This window comes from Phalacrocorax carbo, chromosome 7 (assembly GCF_963921805.1).
Source record: "Phalacrocorax carbo chromosome 7, bPhaCar2.1, whole genome shotgun sequence".
NCBI classification, from domain to species: Eukaryota; Metazoa; Chordata; class Aves; order Suliformes; family Phalacrocoracidae; genus Phalacrocorax; species Phalacrocorax carbo.
Genome location: NC_087519.1, coordinates 27,851,435 through 27,870,622, shown reverse-complemented (window position 1 = coordinate 27,870,622; position 19,188 = coordinate 27,851,435). Strand labels below are relative to the sequence as shown.

The following is a 19,188-nucleotide window of genomic DNA, read 5'->3' as shown; positions in this document are numbered from 1 at the left end:
AGATTTGGTAGGCAGTAACATCTACATTTCTGCCCTCACTAAGCAAACTCCTGATGCAGTTGTCTCTCACCTTATTAACATGGAATCTGTTTCTGAGATCCAGTGTCGTGAATGCATGTGACCAGATAGATTTTAACCCCTAATGATTCAGACAAAATAAATTATGTAGGGTTGGTTTGGTTTGGTTTGGTTTTTTTTTTAAACATCAAGGACTTTTATCTTCATTCATGTTACACTTTGCAATTCAAGTATAAACCAAGGAAGATAATGTAAATTGCACTCCTTCAATTTGAATAAATGAGGAGAGTGACTCAGAGCAGGCTCATGCTCTCTTGTCTTTTCATACCTTATAAATCACATTTTATATTCAAGCAGCTATTATTCTGGGTCCTACAGGTGGCTCAGAAGGAGAAATTGAACAGCCCTAGGAGAGACAAAAGGTATTCTAGAGGTGGCCAAGGAATTTTAGGATTCCTACCTCTTTCATGCTGCCAGTTGAAATCAGGGGTAGGGGCAAATTGTGTGCAATTTCGTCTGCTCCTGAAGTTAGTAACTGAAACTCAGAAGGCACTTTGTGTGATTGATGTGCCTCAAGATGGTGTGAATTCAGAGCCTTTTCCTTAGTGCTGTGGCATTCAGGTACCTTTTGAATGTTAATTTCGTATCTTCAATCATCATAGAAACTGAGAAGGAAAACAGAAGGAAATTAAGCAGCATGTCCAAGGCTAACCACGAAGTCAAGACCAAAACAAACTAGTAACTGTAGCTTGTTGTCCCAATGCTTCACCTGTCCAAACTGTAACAGCAGCTCAGTGTTTCCTCCTTAAGGATTTTCATGGCCGTCCATTTGCTCCTTTAAAGTGGTTTCAATGTACGCAATATTACTTTTCCAGACACACACTTACACATACCTATCAATCTTGCTGAGAAAATAAAGGTTTAAAAGAAACATTTAAAAGCCTGGCAAGTGACAAACTACTTCTTTTGTGTCTTCCAATTGATCATGGATTCATCTGACTGTGTTACTAAATGTTTTGTGAGAGCAGATTGTTGACAACATTTTAGATTTAGAAATGGCCTTCCATTTATAGTTTCCACTTCTGGCTGAGACAGGAATGCCGTAATTGGCTTTTTCACTCAGCCCGGAAGGGATCTCTCTCACCTCTGCTGACGTGACTGGATGCAAAACAAATATCCTTTCCCACAATATATTTCCACTCTTTTGTTCAGCTGTAACCTCTCAGACCTGTTAACGTTGCTTTCTAGGGCTCTTGTATCAGGAATATCGAGATAAATCTACGCGCCAGGAGATTGAAACCAGACGTCTTCAGGATTCACAGACAGACGCTGAGGAGAGTTCACCCAGCGAGGAAACCCCATCTGAAGCAGAACCTACAAGTACAACTGAAAGCAAAGCTCCACCACAGATCAGTTTGCTGAGGAACTCCAACTCCAGGTTCAACTTATGGCAGGATCTTCCTGAGATCCGGAGCAGTGGGGTCCTCAGCATCCTCCAGCCAGATGAGATCAAGCTGCAGGAGGTAATGGGGGAAGGTGGAGTGTTTCTTAACTGGTTGCTGCTTAAAGAGTGAGAGTGAATTAAGCCAAATGATCAAGATTTAAAAATGAAAAGCTTCATAGCAGTCACAGACAAGTCTTGCCCTGCTAAGTAGTTCTCTGTGTTGCACTGGTTAGCACCACTCGCTTCTTTTGAAACTACAGATGTTCTATGTGCTATTGCTGCTATATTTCTGTAGCAAAAAAGAACTTCTTTTCCCTTTTCTGATTCGGTGTTAGGAGCAATTTACAAAGGAAGGAAGGAATAATGAAGAGGCTGGTGCAATAGAACTTTTGGTTCCCAGTGCACATTAACCCTCTTCTGCCATGACTGTCAGGATACATACTTTCCACCAGAAATCTTAGAAGAATTCGACCGTTAACTGTAATCTGTTTTAAATATGATGTTGTTAATGGAAAGGGAGGAAATAGAAATTGATAAGCTCCCTGATTTTTAAATGTTGTTACTTGGAGTCTTACACAAAACGGTAAAAAATTATGACAAGGTGTATTTGCATTTTAGCCATCCAGCGCAGTGACATCACTGTTGAAGAGTCATATGCTGTTAATTTATAGGGCATCAAACAGTGAAAGGAGTAGGTGGGGCTAGCCACTGCAATTAATGAAAACATCAGTCACACAACAATTTATAACTGGTTGCTGTTTTGGATAGTGTGGGGAGTGAGTGCTCTATGTCAATGCATAGCACTGCATTTGTAGCCAGCAGAGGAGACAAACAAGCCTTGTTTAGTGTGTGGTGTGCATTGTAATATGAGCAACGGGCCTTCAAAGGCTCGATCCTGTGAGTCCTACTGTACTGCGCCAGGATTGCTTCTGGTGAGACCATTGTGGCAGTGTATCTGCTCATCCCTGGCTCATGAGATCATACCCAAGGTGCTGAAGAACATCTCTGGGTGTGAGCAGTTCCCCTAAGTTTATTTGGATTTGCGCACTCAACAGTTATTAATTCCTTATGTATACAGTGCCACACTAGTCCTGGCCAAGAATGTAACTTCACTCTTATGTTGGAAAGGCTCATGTTGTGAACCACAGGGCTGTCATGGGCTGGGCTGTGTTACTCACACCCTTAGTGGACAGGACCAGTGTTTATGTAGGGTAGCTTGGGCTGGCAAGCGCAGGCTGTCAGTGTGTCAGGGTCATGGCTGAAGGTGACTAAAATGATTTGCTGCTTTTCCATGTTCTTCTGCACTGGTTATTTCCATATCAGATTTGTTCTGTTTACCTGGCAAAACATGGTGCTTCTAACTGCCAGCATTACAAACACAATCTGGCATCTGAAAAATTACAAGCTTTTCTTTTTCTTTCTGCTTCAAAATTAAGAGTCTTTTACAGAGAAACATTCACTTAAAAGTTTGCATTATAGATTTCGAAACTTGCTGTTTCTATTGAGTTATGTTCATTAACTGTTGGTGTTTTAAGGAGAAAAAAACTCTGTGCTGCTAAAGCCCAACATTCAGTATGCTGAATTTTCTTCTCTCTGCCTAAATAACGAGAAATAAAGCAGATGGAGATGGGACAGTGCTGCCTTAAAGAAGTGCTGTGCTTTCCCCTAACGTTAGTTTATCAGAGCTGAAATTTTCTTCCTGTTTGTTCTGGGATTAGCACAATAAGAAATTATAAAATTGCTCAAAGCCAGAAAGCTGTGAAATTGGCTGAACATTGAATAGATAAAGTGAAGAATTTGGTTTGTGAGGAGAGTCAAGGACAGAAAACAAGGAGGGCTGGAGAAATCACTGAGGCAATTAAAGAGATGATGCTGAATTCAGCCTTGCCATAAGCAAGCACTGCTTGCTCCGGCAGTTCTGGAACTGTACTCACGTTGGATATGAATTGGGAGCGTGAGCTGTACATGAGGGCTTGATTAAGTGAATGTAAAGTGTTCAGCTTCATGAAGGAGAATTGGAGGAATCTACCTGAAGTACAGGGCAGGAGAAATTCTGGACTAAATGTCATAAGGACAAAATCATACCTTTCTCACCTATTTTGTCTTCAAAGCTGTGGTAAACTCAGGGACTAGAAGAGCTGGCAGCTCTTCAGCCAGGAAAGGTAGAACAAGAGTATTATTTAGACCACAGGAAGGAATACCAGTACACAAATGGAAAGAAAGTTGAAGCAAACACCCCTGTTCACAGCTGAGGAAGGGAACACCACCATAGCTGTGATGGAGCAGGGCTTAATAAACAGAGAAAAAGTTGCTCATCTGTAGTAATCTGCAAAATGAAAGAGACAAGGACAGGAAGAGGAATCTGGCCTTTGTCATTGCCGATGATGGAAAACAACTAAGCAGGTTATTGATACAAGAAAAAAACAAACCAAGAAACAGGTGTTTTTCAAGCATCAAAACAAGAAACCTGACTGGAAGAGCAATGGATGCTTGAAAAGTGTAATGGACGGCAATTTGTCATTGTCCCCATTGGAACAAATGAGCCAGAAAATGGAGTTTCAGGAAGGGGAAAAAGAACCAACCTGAAAACCAGATCCACCCCGCAGCAATTTCAGAAAAAGAAAAAGTTGCAGGATGGCCATTAGCCCTGTGAACTCAAAGAGAATTCAGACAGCAATGGCCTCTGCCACACCAGCCTTTTTCATCTGAAGTGAATGTGAGAGTGGCAGGATGTAAAACAACAACTGGAAGTGTCACAAAAAAATGTGGGTGCAAATGCAGAAAAAGGAAGAACAAAAGCAAAAGATATGTTACAGACCACAGAGGTCAGGGAAATATGAAAATTATGTGTTACTGAAATAATTATCAGAAATGGCTAAGTCATTGATAGGGTAGTTTTAATTATTCAGATGTCTGTTGAGCATTAAGCACAGCAAAACATGAATCACCAAGGGCTTTCTTTTAACTATCTAGAAAATGTAATGTTACAAGAAGAACAAGCCAAAAGAAATGCTGTTTGTGTTCTGACATGGAGTGATGGTGGCAGAAATGACAGGCAACTTGTATGTAGCAGGAGGAACAAGTGACTAGAGAGAAAATACGCCCCCTGTATTATATGTTGATTTAGGTTAAAACAAATTCTGTCACCAAGGTACTAGGCTCTGAAGAGGTAGTGATCCAGAGGTTAGAAGAAACATTTGATGAATGAAACTTCTTTTGGCATGAACCTTAAATTAGATATTGGTATGGCCTTTTTGTGGAGCGGCTCTGATTTATTCCTCTTTTCCAGTTCAGTTTTCTACCTTTCAGTTTGTCCTTGTTTTATTTATTGTATAGTTTCTTCATTTTGTCCTTTTCTGCTTACTAACTGTACTGATTTTCCTACACTATGTTCGTTTTCTGTGTTTTAGGAGATTCTAAGCTGAGTGGAACTCACCCAAAACAGCTTACTAATAAAAATAGTTTAGCAAAGTATTTTCAATTGTTGAACTGAACCATTTCTTGCTGCGATGTATGAGCTTTGAAAAAGTTTTTGCCAGGGATTATTTGGATTCAGGTCACTTTGGCGTTAGAAAAAGGGACAGAGACAGACTAATCTGCATCTTGTGTCGTGTGAGAATTTAGATCAGAGAGCCACTGCTCTGAAAATATTCCTGCTCAAGCAAGAGAAAGACTTGAACCTGGTTGTGCACACTGGTGGCATGACCTCTGTGTGGAAGAGCGGGTTTGATTGGCAGTCTTTCTCTCTTGTTCCATTTTCACAAAAATGTCCATAAAATATTTAATTTCCTTTCCTTCTTTGAGCAAACCTTAGATTTCAAACCTCCAGGGAGCTCTTATGCTGGACTTCCTGCACTTCTAGCAGGTGGATGTCAGACTGGCCCTGCAAAGGCAACCAGGTCTGAGAGCTGGTCACAGCCGACACCATGACAGCAGAGCAGAACATCCCTCCTAGACTAGACCAGAATTCCCCCTTCTTACCTGGTGATTTACATGAAGAGCAGGGCCATTGGCAACAGATATTTCCAATCTGGGCAATAAAACATAAATGCATAAAATGCATATTGTCTCAATAGCCATTTAGCCTGTAGGATTACTTATTCGTCTTTGGTGACTCTTAATTTTTCTCCTTTTTGTATCTTCTACATTTCCCTCTTCCTTAGGCTTCACTTCTCTTTTCCTTTCTCAGTTTCTCTGCCAAAACATAAGCAATGAAAACAATTAGCAAGCTTTTACATGACTATGAGATTTCATGAAGTTAATGACCCAGAGTGCTGATGGAACAGCATTGGTCATGTTTCCAAGAGATAGTTTCAGACTATTTGTAGACTCAGGAAGATAGTATTACATCAATTGACATTTAGTTCAATTTTTTTTCTAGTTATTTTTGCAATTCTAAGACCAGAAGCTCATGCTTTTTTTCCTAGTGACTGCTCAGAGCTAGGCAAGTTCAGTTATTCCACAGAGATCACATCATCGCATTGCGTGGTTGGATGTTTGGTGCTAGTTTAGGAGGTTTGCAGCTCATACTTACCATTCAAAAAGGAAACAGCAGCCTGGGCTGCTTGGAGTGGGTACTTTGGGTCTGCAGAGGACCAGCTGGATCGCCAAAGTAAATTAAGGATTGTGTGCCGTGCATGTTCTGTGAACACTTCCAGAAGCTTGTCCCGATCAGTGGAGATGTTCTTTACTTTCCTAGCATCTCCTTTAAATCAGAACCCTGTGCATTGATATTTTTCACTATGGATTTAATTATTTCTTTAGCATGGCTTGGTCTTTGCACATGCCCATGCAGGTCAAGCACACCTCACTGTGGTGAAGAGCAAACACCAATTAATTTCTCCAAACACAGGCAGAGGGACTTCTGCAGATCAGGAAGCAACTTTTTAGATGAAGCAAGGTAACTGAGGGTTTAAGGGCTGTGGTAGTGTTGCAAGTCTTGATCTTGGCTCTGATGCAATCAAACCTGGCAGAAAACAAATCCTGCTTGGAGTGTCTGGAAAGCTGCAGTGCTAAATGGCTGGTGGTATCAATCCCAAGGATATCTGGAAGGGACAGGCTGTCCCAGCATGTCCTGTCTTATTCTTTGTTGCATCTTTACCTATTTCCACTTCTCTCAGCAAATAAAAAGGTACAGTTAAAGCTGTAAGAGGTGCATTTAGGAACTAGCCAGTCATGCAGTGAGAGAGAGATGGCTTCTCTCTCAGGGTCACCAGGTGGCCTGGTGAAGCTCTTGGGGGAAGCTGAGCTGATACTCCTCCACTTTTCTCATTAGGAATGTGGCCTTGAAAAATATAAAACATCCTCTTACTCCGAAAATGCCAGCTGTCCCACATACACTGATCAAGTACATTAATTTCTACCCACACCCTTTGCATTGCCTCCCTTCTGGGGGCTGTGCAGGCACAGCCTCCTCCTCTGGTGCAGGAAAGGATCACCTGTTTGACTTAACTGCCCACTGGGAATATTTCCTAGGCTACCAACCTCACAAAGAGCTGAAACGCTGCTTCAGCTAATATTTTAGCAGCTCCGGATTGAGTAACAGTACCTACTTGCTGTGCTCATCCTCCCAGATCTTGGACTGCAGCACAGTGTCAGGATATAACCCAGGTCTCTGTACCTCAGGTTCTTCTGTGATGAATAGCGATAGCTCCAGGAAAAGGCTAAAAAGTGATCAGCACAGAATTCCAAATAATTTGTTTAAAAAGAAAAAAAGACAACCAACCAAACGAAAAAGAACAACCAAGCCACAAGACAGGCCCACAACTAATTTGGAACATATTTTCCTATATACACAAAAAATACTGCATGTACCTGCTGCTCCACTGCATCTCCTTGACTGTAGCTGGGCCCCTGCAGCCTCTGAGAGCAGCAGAGCTCAGGGGCTTGCACCCATACTGCTTGGCCAGGTCCCACCCTCAACTGGGTGCAGCAGAGGAGCTGTGGGCAGTAGGGAAACTTGGGCTTAAGGGTCGAAGCAGCTTTTGGTTCAAGGAAGTGAGACTTTCACTGAGCTACCAAAAGGCTCCTCTTTCAGTAGTGGCAGTGTGGGCCAGCTCCAGGACAAGGAGGCCAAGAGGCACCTTCATCAAGAGATGTCTGAAGGAAGGATCTAATGATTTTTTCACAGTGTTGAAGCCCTTGTGAGAATCCTCCATTAATCTTACGTCAACTAAGTTGTTGTGTAAATAGTCACCTTTTTTACCTACCTCTGAACAAAGACAACAAAGACTTGCCTGGAGAGTAAGGGAGCTTTGTGTGGTAATAGTGGACTGTCCTTGTGGCATCTGCAGCAGAAGGCTTTATATCCTCATCTCATTAAATTTTTTTCTATCTCTGAACCAAACCACCAATTTGTCTTTCTGCTTCCCTAGGCCACACCCCTGGCCTGAGGAAGCCAGTTTTCTCTTTGCCCAGGAGAAACAAGGACTGAAATTTGGAGATTATTTGTGTCTTATGGTAGTATTTAGGGACTACTGTGTCTTGTCCCAGTCCTTGGTGAATAGGGTCAGAAGTGTATGGCCAGGGTTGACCAGGCAGCCTCACTTGGACAGTAACAGCTGTGGTTCCTTTGGGACAAGGAAGACACAGGAGTTTGGAGGACCACAACTGTGTATTTGTATTGGTTCTGCCGCAAGGCCAGTATGTCACACACAGGGCCTGCAGTGTGCTGGGTGCCGTACAGCCTAGCCCCTATGCCATGGCTTTTCTAAAACAAGAGTGTAGATGGTGCAAGGAGACTGTCCTGGGTAGCACAACAAGCCACAATGAGCAGAGCAAGCAGCCAGCGCTGTTATGAAGAGCAGGGGGTTGGAGAGTGTATGGGGGCCTCCAAGGGGAACTCCCTGGAAGGGAGGTGAAAGTGCAGGACTATGACACGTGGGCATAGAGGGGGCCTGGAGCAGTGTCAGGTCAAGGTTGAGTGACACTAGGAAGGAAGGAAGGAGCCCATGAAGTGCTTTTATGTGCATACATGCACAAAATCAGACTGCTTAAATATAATGAGAAAAAGAGATAATCCTGCTGGAGAGATTCAATGGAAGGAAATGTGGTCAAACAGCTTAGGAGAGAGAGGCAGAAGGAGCCAGGGATGATGGTTGAGGGAGGAAATCTTCCTCATTCAAGTCACTATCCTATGTAACACAAGGCAAATGCCATTGCATACTTACCTATCCCCATACTCTGGGCCTGGAGGGTGGGTGCAAGATCCATGACTCTATGCGCCACAGATATTCTCATTAACATTATGCATGCCTCTCTATAGGATTAGAAGGTATCTGCTGATTTCCTTCTTTGGGATTCTCCCTCAGGCCATGTTTGAGCTGGTTACTTCTGAAGCCTCGTATTACAAGAGTCTGAATCTGTTGGTGTCTCACTTCATGGAGAATGAACGTCTGAAAAAGATCTTACACCAGTCTGAGGCACACATCCTCTTCTCCAATGTTCTGGATGTCATGGCTGTTAGCGAGCGGTAAGACAACTGCTGCTGGTTTTTTGTCCAGCTGAATGGCATCGCTTTAGCTAACCTCATTTGTAGAGGGATGGAGGAGCTGACTAGGGGCAGTCTGTTACCCACTGCCTTTTCAAAGAGTCTGTGGACACATTAATTGCTTTGAACCCCAAGGGCTTCTGATGGGAACTACCTGGGACAGACTGGTCACAATTAATATGAGCGCTGGGTTTCCCATCTAGCTTCCTGTTGGACCTCGAGCAGCGGGTGGAGGAGAATATTGTGATCTCGGATGTGTGTGATATTGTCTACCAGCATACAGTTAATCACTTCTCTGTGTACATCACCTACGTCTCCAACCAGACCTACCAGGAGAGAGCTTACAAGCAGCTTCTGTGAGTTCCAGTGCTTGATGCTAAATTATTTTGCAAAAGTGCATAGGCCATGGATTTAGCTGTAATTTTGATATTTATGAGGTAGGGCTAGATAGCACAGAAACAGGATTTCCTACTTCACTGATTTTTCACTGCACCTATAAAGAGAAAACACAATTAAAAGGCTTTATAGTATAGGTGGGGTGATACAGTATTCAAGTAACATACCAAGTAAATTCAGAGCCAGCAGTTCCCAACTGTGGGAAATATTTCTGGTGTACGCGGAGGGACACACTTGTGAAACGTGTGTATTTTTAAACTGCAAGTAGAGGCAAGAGATTGAAAGGCCAAGAATATAATACAGTTCTCTGATGACAAGAACAGCCACTGCTTTTCCTGAGCTTCTCAGCAAGGCACTTGACCTTGCTGAAGTTAAGAATTTATTTTTTTTTCAGAACAACAAAATTTTCTTAAAAGGAGGAAAAGAAGAAGCCATCTCCTTCACATGCTGGTGTTCTACGCCCAGATGTTACCTAGGCCTGGGGCTATAATCTAAGATATTTTTGCACTATTTTTCAAGCTTAGCAAATCTTTTGGTCCGGTAGGAATACTCTTATGCCAGCTCAAAACAAAGAGTGCCCTACAAGTTTGTCTTTGAGCAGGAGAATTAATTTTTCTTTAGTTACAATGTCCTGGATTCTTTCAGGACAGCACATCGCACATGCTGCACTGCATTTCCTCCCCATAGCAGCACCTGGTTCAGGGGAGTGTAAGAAGCCCTAATCCTGCCTTTTTTCTGCCCTCCAGCTTTTGAGGGAAAAAAACGCTTTAAGGGACCTATGTTGAGCTTGGACAACTGTTCTCTCCAAAAGGAGGGTACCGCAGGGTTTCCTTCAGAGGCAAGCAGTATAGCTGCAGAATATAAATAGTTTGCCTAGAGCCATTAGCAAAACACTCAGAAGCAAAGCAGCGATAGGCTGGATTACTTAAGCTTGAAAAGGACCTGTTCGAGATAGAGGTGTTCCTAGGTATGAGTTTAGAGGGCAGCATTTTTTTCATCTGCAGGAGAACCTAAAGAAAATTGGAAAGAACAGACTCCTGTTTCACAGGCTCCTAGTTAGCACAAGAATTTTGCAGCAGTTGGCTGAACTCGAAGCTTGAGGTGTCTCACAGTTCCCCCCATTTGGCTGTTCCTCAGACACATGCAGGTCCATTCTGCTGTAGTTCTGGTGAGTTACACCATCACACAAGTACCTGCTGCAGCAGGGAGAAACACAATGGCTTCTCTTGGATAGTTGTGAGTCACACACGGTAAAGACAGGTATTGCATAGCTAGCAATGTCTCCTCATCCATGCTGTTTCTGCTAGCCAGGACTCCAGCAGTGTAAGTCTTCCTCAGGGCCCCACAGTTGCCAAGAGGCATTGTCTTTGACTATGGCAGCTGGGGCTTGTGAGGCTGCTCTGTGTAGCTGTGTCCATGGCCCAGCAGTGCCCTCATCTGCTGCAAACACCACCAGGGAGGACCCTGTGCCCTTCTCAGGCCAGATAATGATTTCCATTCTCTGGCTAAGCAGGCAGGAGTAGCCAAGCTTGAGCTGTTTTGTGGCTTGTCTTGTTCTTATGACTGTGTGAATTTCACCTTGTCACAGAGATCCAACTGTGTAAAAATATATAATTATGCCTCTGACTCATCTACTTGGACACACACCCCATTCACACACACCCACGCACACAGCGTATGCTGCTAAGCTAGATGTGCTAACACATGTGAACACTACCATGGCTTGTATATTAAAAGTCTATTTTTTCCCTCCCCCAACACTATAACTAGCTCTAGATTGAAACTAAAATACACCTAGAAGCATTCAGTCCCCTCCTCCCCTCTTTGCTGTTACTGGGAGAGGTCTCTGGGACCGAGCTGCTTTTGGGTCACCAGCCACATATCAGCGTTGCAGTCAGGGTAACACTCAAAGCCCTCACGTTCTCTGTCTCCCTCCTCTCAGCCAGGACAAGCCGGCTTTCCGGGAAGTGATCTCACAGCTGGAACTGGATCCCAAGTGCAAAGGCCTGTCCTTTTCTTCCTTCCTGATTCTGCCGTTTCAAAGGATCACTCGGCTTAAGCTGCTGGTGCAGGTAAAGTTCTGCTCTTTTACCTCTCCTGAAGGTCTTCTGGATCACTCCTGGAATTTTCCTTTCCAGCAGTTGTGAATGAGGCTTAGATACAGTCACGATCAACCCTAGAATGGGTCAAAGCCTTTCCAGAGAATCAGACATACTCAACAACTATAGAAGAAAGATTTGTGACTCAGAAACCATCCCCACATTAGCGTTGAATTTGCCAGACAGCTTTTACTGACCAAAAGAGTTGAGGAGGAACATTGTCAAGCTGCTAAAAGGGGCAGCAGCACTCCATCAGCCCCACTGCCTGATGGTTAGGATGCCAACATGCGTATACACACTGCAGAACAGCCATAGAGCATGCAAGTGCTCCATGTGTAATACTCTACATCATGGTGGCTTGGACCAGACTCTGTCAGCCACCTTCCCCCTGTGCTTTGCCAGCTCATCTAAACACTGTGCTGGAGGACATGCTTCTAAGAATGAGGGAACAGCTCAGTTCCAAATGGTCTTATCCCAGTGGGATTACCAATAGCACTGTCTGTTAGTGCCAGCTCTGGCTATTTTAATTTATTAGTTTATTTTTATGAAATAGGAGTCAACCTGCTGTATTTCTTTTAGATATAAGGACAGCTGGGAACAGGTTTTAATGAAAAAGAACTAAGAGGTGAGAGTCACTGTACTCTGTCACCTATCCTGTAATTAGGCTGATGGCTAGAAATAACTCTGAGGCTAGCAAAGGCTTTTCTGTGCTGTCAGATTGGGATCATAGCTAACACAGCCTTTCCTCCCCCACAGAATATTTTGAAGAAAGTGGAAGAGAAGTCTGACAGGGAAACCACCGCCCTGGACGCACATAAAGAGCTGGAAACAGTAAGTTTCAATGATCTAACTGAGGGCCATTAAGATTAAACCATCATGCACATTTCCCCTCCCCCCAGAAAAGACCTACCAGCTATATCAACTCCTAGAGCTGTCCCTTTGAATCCTGTCACTATGTTTCAAGAGTAACTTTTTTTTTTCTTAAGTGTTCCTTGCTCTCAAAGATGGGCTAATCTAGCAGCACTTAGATGTCATATGTGAGGAATCCCTTGCATATGTTTCCGCTGTAGGAAAGGGTGGAGAGAATGTTTTCCCTCGGGATCTTCACGAATACAAATTGTTTTTGCAGATACCTGAAGGTGATGGATCCCACTGAGAGATGTAATTAGCTGCAACAGGCAGCAGATTACAACTGTGTCAGGTTTCCTCCAATACAGCACACTTCTTCCTCTGACCTAGAATAACAGTTTCTTAATGAAGTACTCAAGCCTACTTTAAGCCCTCTTCCCTGAAGCTGGTAGGTAGGTGTGGTGTTCAGTTGTGCTAGTTACTGATCTGTACAAAACATCAGGAAGTTATTGGGATGTTTTCCACCTGGGCTGTTCCTGAGATGGTCAGACAGGGTGATCCCACCTCCAGGCTACATACCTCAATGATCTGGATGTAGCTGGCAGCTACCTGGGCTAGGACAGAGTGTTTGAACCCTTCTCCATGAGAAGCTTGGAACATCTCTTGAATCCTACAGTTCAATATAAGTGTTCGAAGCTGAAAACTGTGCTAGAAAGTCAGCCTGAGGATACAGTTGCAGCTTCTGGCTGAAATAGTAGAACAGAATGGGCTTTTGAATTTGCCCTGAACTAGTCTAGGAAGTGGACACTTTAGAGATTGCCAGGGATAAAGAGAGAGACCTTAGCAACAAAGAATGTTCTGCATTAGTATCTGCATAATCCCTCGATGTATCTGGTAGCCAGTTGTTTTTCCATTGGTCAAAAGCCTGAGGAAAGCTGTTCCTGTAGTATGCAGATGACTACAACTGCTGATGGAAGAATACTCATTTTATATTCAGCTGTTAGTGGCTCCTGTGATCAATTTTACAACCCCCTTTGCATGGTTACTTATCTGAAAAGTTTAGATGCCTGATGTCCAGCTAGGTTCAGGCACCACAACCTGAATCAGACCATCTGGTGCTGATTTTCTTTATAGGTATCCTATTTGATAGGCAGGAGCTGATCATGGCTTCAGTTGCTGATATTCTGGTGGATTTTGAGTAGCAGAAGCACAGTGCAAAGCAGAGCTTGTTCTCCAACATAATTTTTCTATGTAGCCAGTTCTCAGGAGAGTTGTTCTTTATGAAACAGGCAGTGGCATCTAGGTTTTAAGGTCCCTGTAATAGGGTAGTGCCTGCACATTGATTGTGGTTTTTCAGTTAAAAGTTTGTACTCAGCTGGGCTCTGTATGATGAACATCTCTCCCTGTGACATTTCATAGCCTTGGCATCTGGTGCTACTTGGCAGAACCACAGAATTTGCAACTTTGAAATGAGGATCTTTGGCTTCATTCTCTTCTTGAAGACGATACTGCGTGTGTACCTTGTTTTGAATGTTGAGGACAAGAAAGATGACAATACATGGTGTGTCAGGATCTGGCAAATGAGCTGTTCCCTTTGCTGTGCAACCAGGAGTGTTGCTTAATACTGTGTGGTTCGGTAGCAGAATGCAGCCATCTAGTATGTTGTCTGATAGTTTCCAGCTGTAACATCTTCTGGGTGTTTTTGGTTTTCTTGCTGTTTTTTCTTTCTTTCTTTTCTTTTGTCTTTTCTTTTTCATGCAAATAAAGCGCTGATAGAAGAACTTGGCTTAGTCAATTCCTGTTAAGGCAGGACACTTACCCTGTCACAGCCAGGCCTTTCTGTGCTGTCCGTCACCACTTACCTGCTTAAGGCCAGTGGAGATGAATCTCTCTACTCTCTTTTTCCCAGGTGGTGAAAGCATGTAATGAAGGTGTCAGAAAGATGAGCCGAACAGAGCAGATGATCAGCATCCAGAAGAAATTGGAATTCAAAATCAAGGTATAGGTATAGGCTGGTAACCCTTTGCAGACAGTGAACCAACAGCATCCAGGTGTTGGGCACACCTATGTGGCAGTAGTAACTGCCACGTGTTAACACCGCGTGTTCAGTAGTGGCCTGGTCCATGCTGTCCCCCTCCAAAGCCTTTGAAGGGGATGCTGCTGCTGCATGTATGTAGATCTCTGCATGTAGATCTCTGTGCACGGGCGCTGCAGAGGCCAGGGGCAGCACTGAGGCCAGTGTGCTGTGCGTGTACACAGATGTGACACACTGGCATCAAACCGCCTGTGCACAGTGGGTGGCTCCTGCTCCAGGACTCGGTTCTAGCTCTTCCCTCTCACCTCTCTTCAAAATGCAGGTCAGCTTTCAGCTATTAATTTACATTACAAATGACATTAAAAGAAAATGAAAGCTACAAAGCAAAACACTTCAAAGCTGGAAAATACCAAAATGAAGACTGTCCCACCATTTTAATTCATCCTTGTGTTTATGCATTATGTACAGTCTCTAATTACCTGCTGATGATCTCTTTTGACTCCACTCAGAGAATGACTGAATCAGTATTTAGCGGTGTCTGACCAGATCTCATTTAATTTATGCCATGAAACTCCAGTGATGAGTATAAGGTTGCCAGTTCTTTTCTTGAGTGCTATGGAGATGCTTCTCAGGTCTTTCTGATTCACAAACTTTAAGGAGCATATTTAGCTTCCCAGCAACCTTTTTATGTACCTGGACAACCAAAGTGAAAAAATTTGAAACCATTTGTTTGGAAAGCGCACTAGGTGCCTAAGAATTTGATTCTTCCAGACCACTTTACCACTGTGTCAGGGCTAGACCATAGTCCACAGGACAGCAGTAGATTGGGGTAGCCACAAGAATGCTTTCATCTCTTGTAAAGCTGAGACTGTAATGACAGGTAGGAGCTGATTCATCCCTGGTGCAGGTCTGCCTTGGGCACTGGTGCAGGCAGGCTCCTCTGGTGAAAAGAGTGCAAGAGTGTGGAAAGAAAGACTGTGCTACCATGCAGGTGTTGAATACAGGGAGGGAGCGAAGGTGGAAAAAGTAGCAGTTATGCAGAGGTTTTCCAATATTTCAGTCATTTGACTGGAAGTATAGTGTTCTAATATAAGATGTGCTTTGTTCCGAATTTCTTGTTTTTAACACAATGTGTGGTAAAACTAGCATAAGTGCTGTTGTGTCTGCATGGACAGCATCTCCTCCTGGCTGCAACAGATCCAACCAGTGAGAACCCATTTAACATGGGGGTTTCAGTAGCCAAAAGGCCAAATACACGTTTTTGAAAGTCAGTCTCCCAGGCCAGAAAGGCTCAGCCCAGTTGATGAGACACGGGATCTCCCAGAGACAGATCAGCCTGTGCAGGGCATAGCCTAGTGTTTAAATCCAGCACTTCGTACTCCAGCATCACCATCCTTGAGTGTTTGTTCATTCTCAGGCCCCTGCTGTGTACCTGTCTGAACTCTATTACACACTGGGCTGGGCTGTGGTGTGGATGGCAGAGCACACTGCCCTCTCTGTCCAGCTCTGCAGTGCAAGTTGTGGTGACAGGAGCTCTCTACCCTTCCTTCTGCATCTTCTGTTGCTCTCAGTGTCTTGAATGCATAAACCCATGGGTTGTTGCTGCTCTCCTGATCTTTGCTGTCTTTTCTTCACTTCTAGTCTGTGCCCATCATCTCTCACTCCCGCTGGCTGCTGAAGCAGGGAGAGTTGCAGCAAATGAATGGTCCAAAGACATCACGAACACTTCGCACCAAGAAACTCTTCAGAGAAATCTACTTGTTCCTTTTCAATGATCTGCTGGTAATTTGCCGACAAATTCCTGGGTGAGTGCAAGATTCGGGTAGTATGCAGGGCACTTCGTTAGTCGTGTTCACTCCTGGGTTTATCCAGACTGTGATGGCTGTATCCCCATACTGTCCCCCAGGCACAGGGAGGGCATCCTGGCCTGACCTGTACAGCCTTCTCCAGCAGTCACTTTGTCTTTGGATGCAGTTGACTCTTCATGGGTCAACTCTCTCCAGCTGAAAATTTATAGCAGACAGGACTTGAACAGACTCCAGGCCAGGTCTCCCAGTAGGGTAAGCAAGCATGTATCCACCAGTTTCTGCAGAGTGGCAGTGAGCTACATCAACTGGTGGGCTGACCCAGAAGGCCTGTCTTTCTGCCAGTAAATGATTTTTGACTCATCGCTGCCTGAAGAACAGCTCAGATGTAGTCAGTTAAACTTCTGAGAAACCAGGCTAGAAAATTTGAGCAGCAGGGAGGGGTATAAATTTAGGCCTGAGGCTAGCAGTTATATTTGACGTGGTGTAACCTGCCTCAGGAGGAGGAGAACGTCATCATGCTTAGGACTATGTCTTGTGCAACTAGACACTAGTGAAATATAGCAGCACAGACAGGTCCCAGAGAACAGCGTCTTCTTTGTAGCATTAACTAGACTCACCGGTAGAGAGCATCTCACTAGTCCAATGTTTCTAATAAACATGTCGCCACAGTGTCTGTCCGCCTGGAAATATTTTGCTTCTGCGGCAGCTTGTATCCAGAAAACACAGAGGCATTTTACAAATAGGAATGAATTAAGCCTCACAGTCCCCTTTGAGGAAGCACTGTCTGCTTTTTGTACATGGGGAGCTCAAACAGAGCAAGCAACTTGTTCTAGGCCATGTGGGATGCCTAAGGCAGAGCAAGGAGAGTGTATCTTTGCGGTAGGTTTTCATAGCCACCCACTCATCCCTTCCCACAGCAGGGCATCTTTTATCCTCCTGCCATGCAGAGGTTCCTGGTCTGTGTCCCCAGTACAGTTCTGGGTGGCTGAAGCCAAAGTCTGCTGGGATAACTGCAATTTTTCCTAATCCTCTAACCCCTCCCAGGGACAAGTACCAGGTGTTTGACTCAGCTCCCCGTGGGCTTCTTCGGGTAGAGGAGTTAGAAGACCAGGGGCAGAGTTTGGCCAACGTCTTCATCTTGAGGCTGCTGGAGAATGCAGATGACCGGGAGGCCAGCTACATGCTGAAGGCATCATCCCAGTGAGTACAACAGTCATCCTGCCAGCGCTCAGCATTGCTCTCTTCCTACACCCATTCAAGGACAGAACCCTGCCTGCATGGGGGCCAGCTCTCCAGGTGTACCAGGGTCGGGTAGGCAGAGGTCCCAAGCCTGCAGCTAGGCTGGCCCTACAAACCTCTCTGTCTAACATCACTCTCCCAAGGCCACCTTTGGTCTCTCCTACTGAAAGGTACTAGCAAATTAGGCAGGTTTCTCTCCTGTACGGTGTATTTGTTGCACCCGGGGTGGAAGATGGATGGGCACTTTGCATTCTGGGACAGAGAGGTCAGAAATCAGCCCCAGCACAGGAGCATACCTGATTTACAGCCTGCAGCATATTCAGAAAGTAAGTGCAAGGAGGACATATGCTGCACACACTCCAGCGGCTCAGCTGGCTCACTCGCAAGGATCAAGGCTCTGCCTGACCAGCCCTGTGAAGCAAAGTGGCTCCTGCTTGTAGGCAAAGGTGGAGAAGAGGCCTCTTCCTCAGTGCCTTCCAGTCAATGCCAATCTCGCACAGCCCTTCTGCTGCTCTGGGCCTCCTTGTCTCCCTGGATACAAGGTTTTTTTGGCTCACTGATTTTTCATTTCAGAATCCAACAAGCTCAGACTGGGCAAATGATAAAGCTGCGCTAACACAGTCCTGATTGTTTTGGAGCTCAGGGCATGGCTTTCTCATTGATCCAAGCCTTACCAGTCCCATGTTTTCTAGGCACAGCATCTGTGCTATTACAGGTCTATGCGTCCCACCAGTTAAACAGCTACTAGAGATGATGTGCACCCCCAGCTTGGTGTTATTTTGCTGTCAGCAGGCCAGCATTTGACATCCCTATCCCTTAATGGCCACCAGCCCCACCTGGGACCTTGTCCTGCTGCAGCCCCGGGGGCTGCACCCTGACTGCCCCCAGTGCAGTGCAGCACCAGCATCAGGAAGACGAGCCCCCAGCACAGCGAGCAACTGCACCTTCTTCCCAGACAAGTGACTGCAGCTTTACTGTACTGAAAATAGAGATGTCAGTCACGTTATCAGGGCAAACGCACATTTTTACGTCTGTGAGACTTAGCTGTGCAGAGAATGATAAACCAGGCCAGGGTTTGCCTCAGCTCAGGGGAGGCAATTGCAGTTCTGTGCTTCTGCATCCCATCCCATCCCATCTTCTGGATGGCCACAGTGGATATGTGATCCAGCACATAGCTTGTCAACAGGTCTTGTGCACTGAAATGTGCTGTAGCAACTGCTGAAGTCTGCTGTTCCAGAGCTGCAGGGATGATCAGAGTAGTACTGGGCACAAACTGGAAAACTGAAGAATTAGAAGAGATAAGTAGGTGCCAAACAGAGACTGCTGCATCTGTTCCACAGCTCTTGCAGCATTGCCCAGCTCTGAACCCACGCAGCAATGATGACCTGCTTGGTGGCAGCTTGCAGCTAATGCCCAAGAGCTGGCAGTATGTTTGGACACAGCTGGTCGCAAGGGCAGGACTAGATCACAGGTGGGCCCCTTGCAGCCTGAGAGGAGCTGGGGGCTGTGGGCAGGATCCAATGAGCCCTGCAAGGAGCTGTGTGGAAGGCCAGCCTGCAGATAGGGCCATGAGCACAGCAGGATCCTTGGTTTGATCTCTGTGTGCCAGCCCCTTAGTGCACAGGACCCTTATCCTGCATGTCTTCATGGTGTGAGGGGCTGTGGTCGACCTGCAGCTGCAGGTGTTTTCACTGGTCCCTGGCATTGCACTTCAGCCCTGAAGCACAAAGTATTCCCTGCCCTGCAGATTAGCCTGCCAGCACTTGTCCTTCACATCTCCCTTTTAGGCCTCTCTCCTCCCAGAAGACACT

At 45.0% G+C, this 19,188-nt stretch overlaps 1 protein-coding gene across 3 annotated transcripts in view; it reads left to right on the top strand.

Annotated features, from left to right (window-relative positions):
* Nucleotides 1–19,188, top strand: part of NGEF (neuronal guanine nucleotide exchange factor) — a 41,848-nt gene that overhangs the window by 17,845 nt on the left and 4,815 nt on the right. For all 3 annotated transcript variants that reach the window (XM_064457209.1, XM_064457211.1, XM_064457210.1), the window contains exons 5-12: nucleotides 1,267–1,541; nucleotides 8,773–8,933; nucleotides 9,155–9,307; nucleotides 11,290–11,419; nucleotides 12,203–12,277; nucleotides 14,205–14,294; nucleotides 15,972–16,135; nucleotides 17,183–17,338. In XM_064457209.1, coding sequence (XP_064313279.1) covers nucleotides 1,267–1,541; nucleotides 8,773–8,933; nucleotides 9,155–9,307; nucleotides 11,290–11,419; nucleotides 12,203–12,277; nucleotides 14,205–14,294; nucleotides 15,972–16,135; nucleotides 17,183–17,338 — 1,204 coding nt within the window. The remainder of the gene's footprint in view (nucleotides 1–1,266; nucleotides 1,542–8,772; nucleotides 8,934–9,154; nucleotides 9,308–11,289; nucleotides 11,420–12,202; nucleotides 12,278–14,204; nucleotides 14,295–15,971; nucleotides 16,136–17,182; nucleotides 17,339–19,188) is intronic.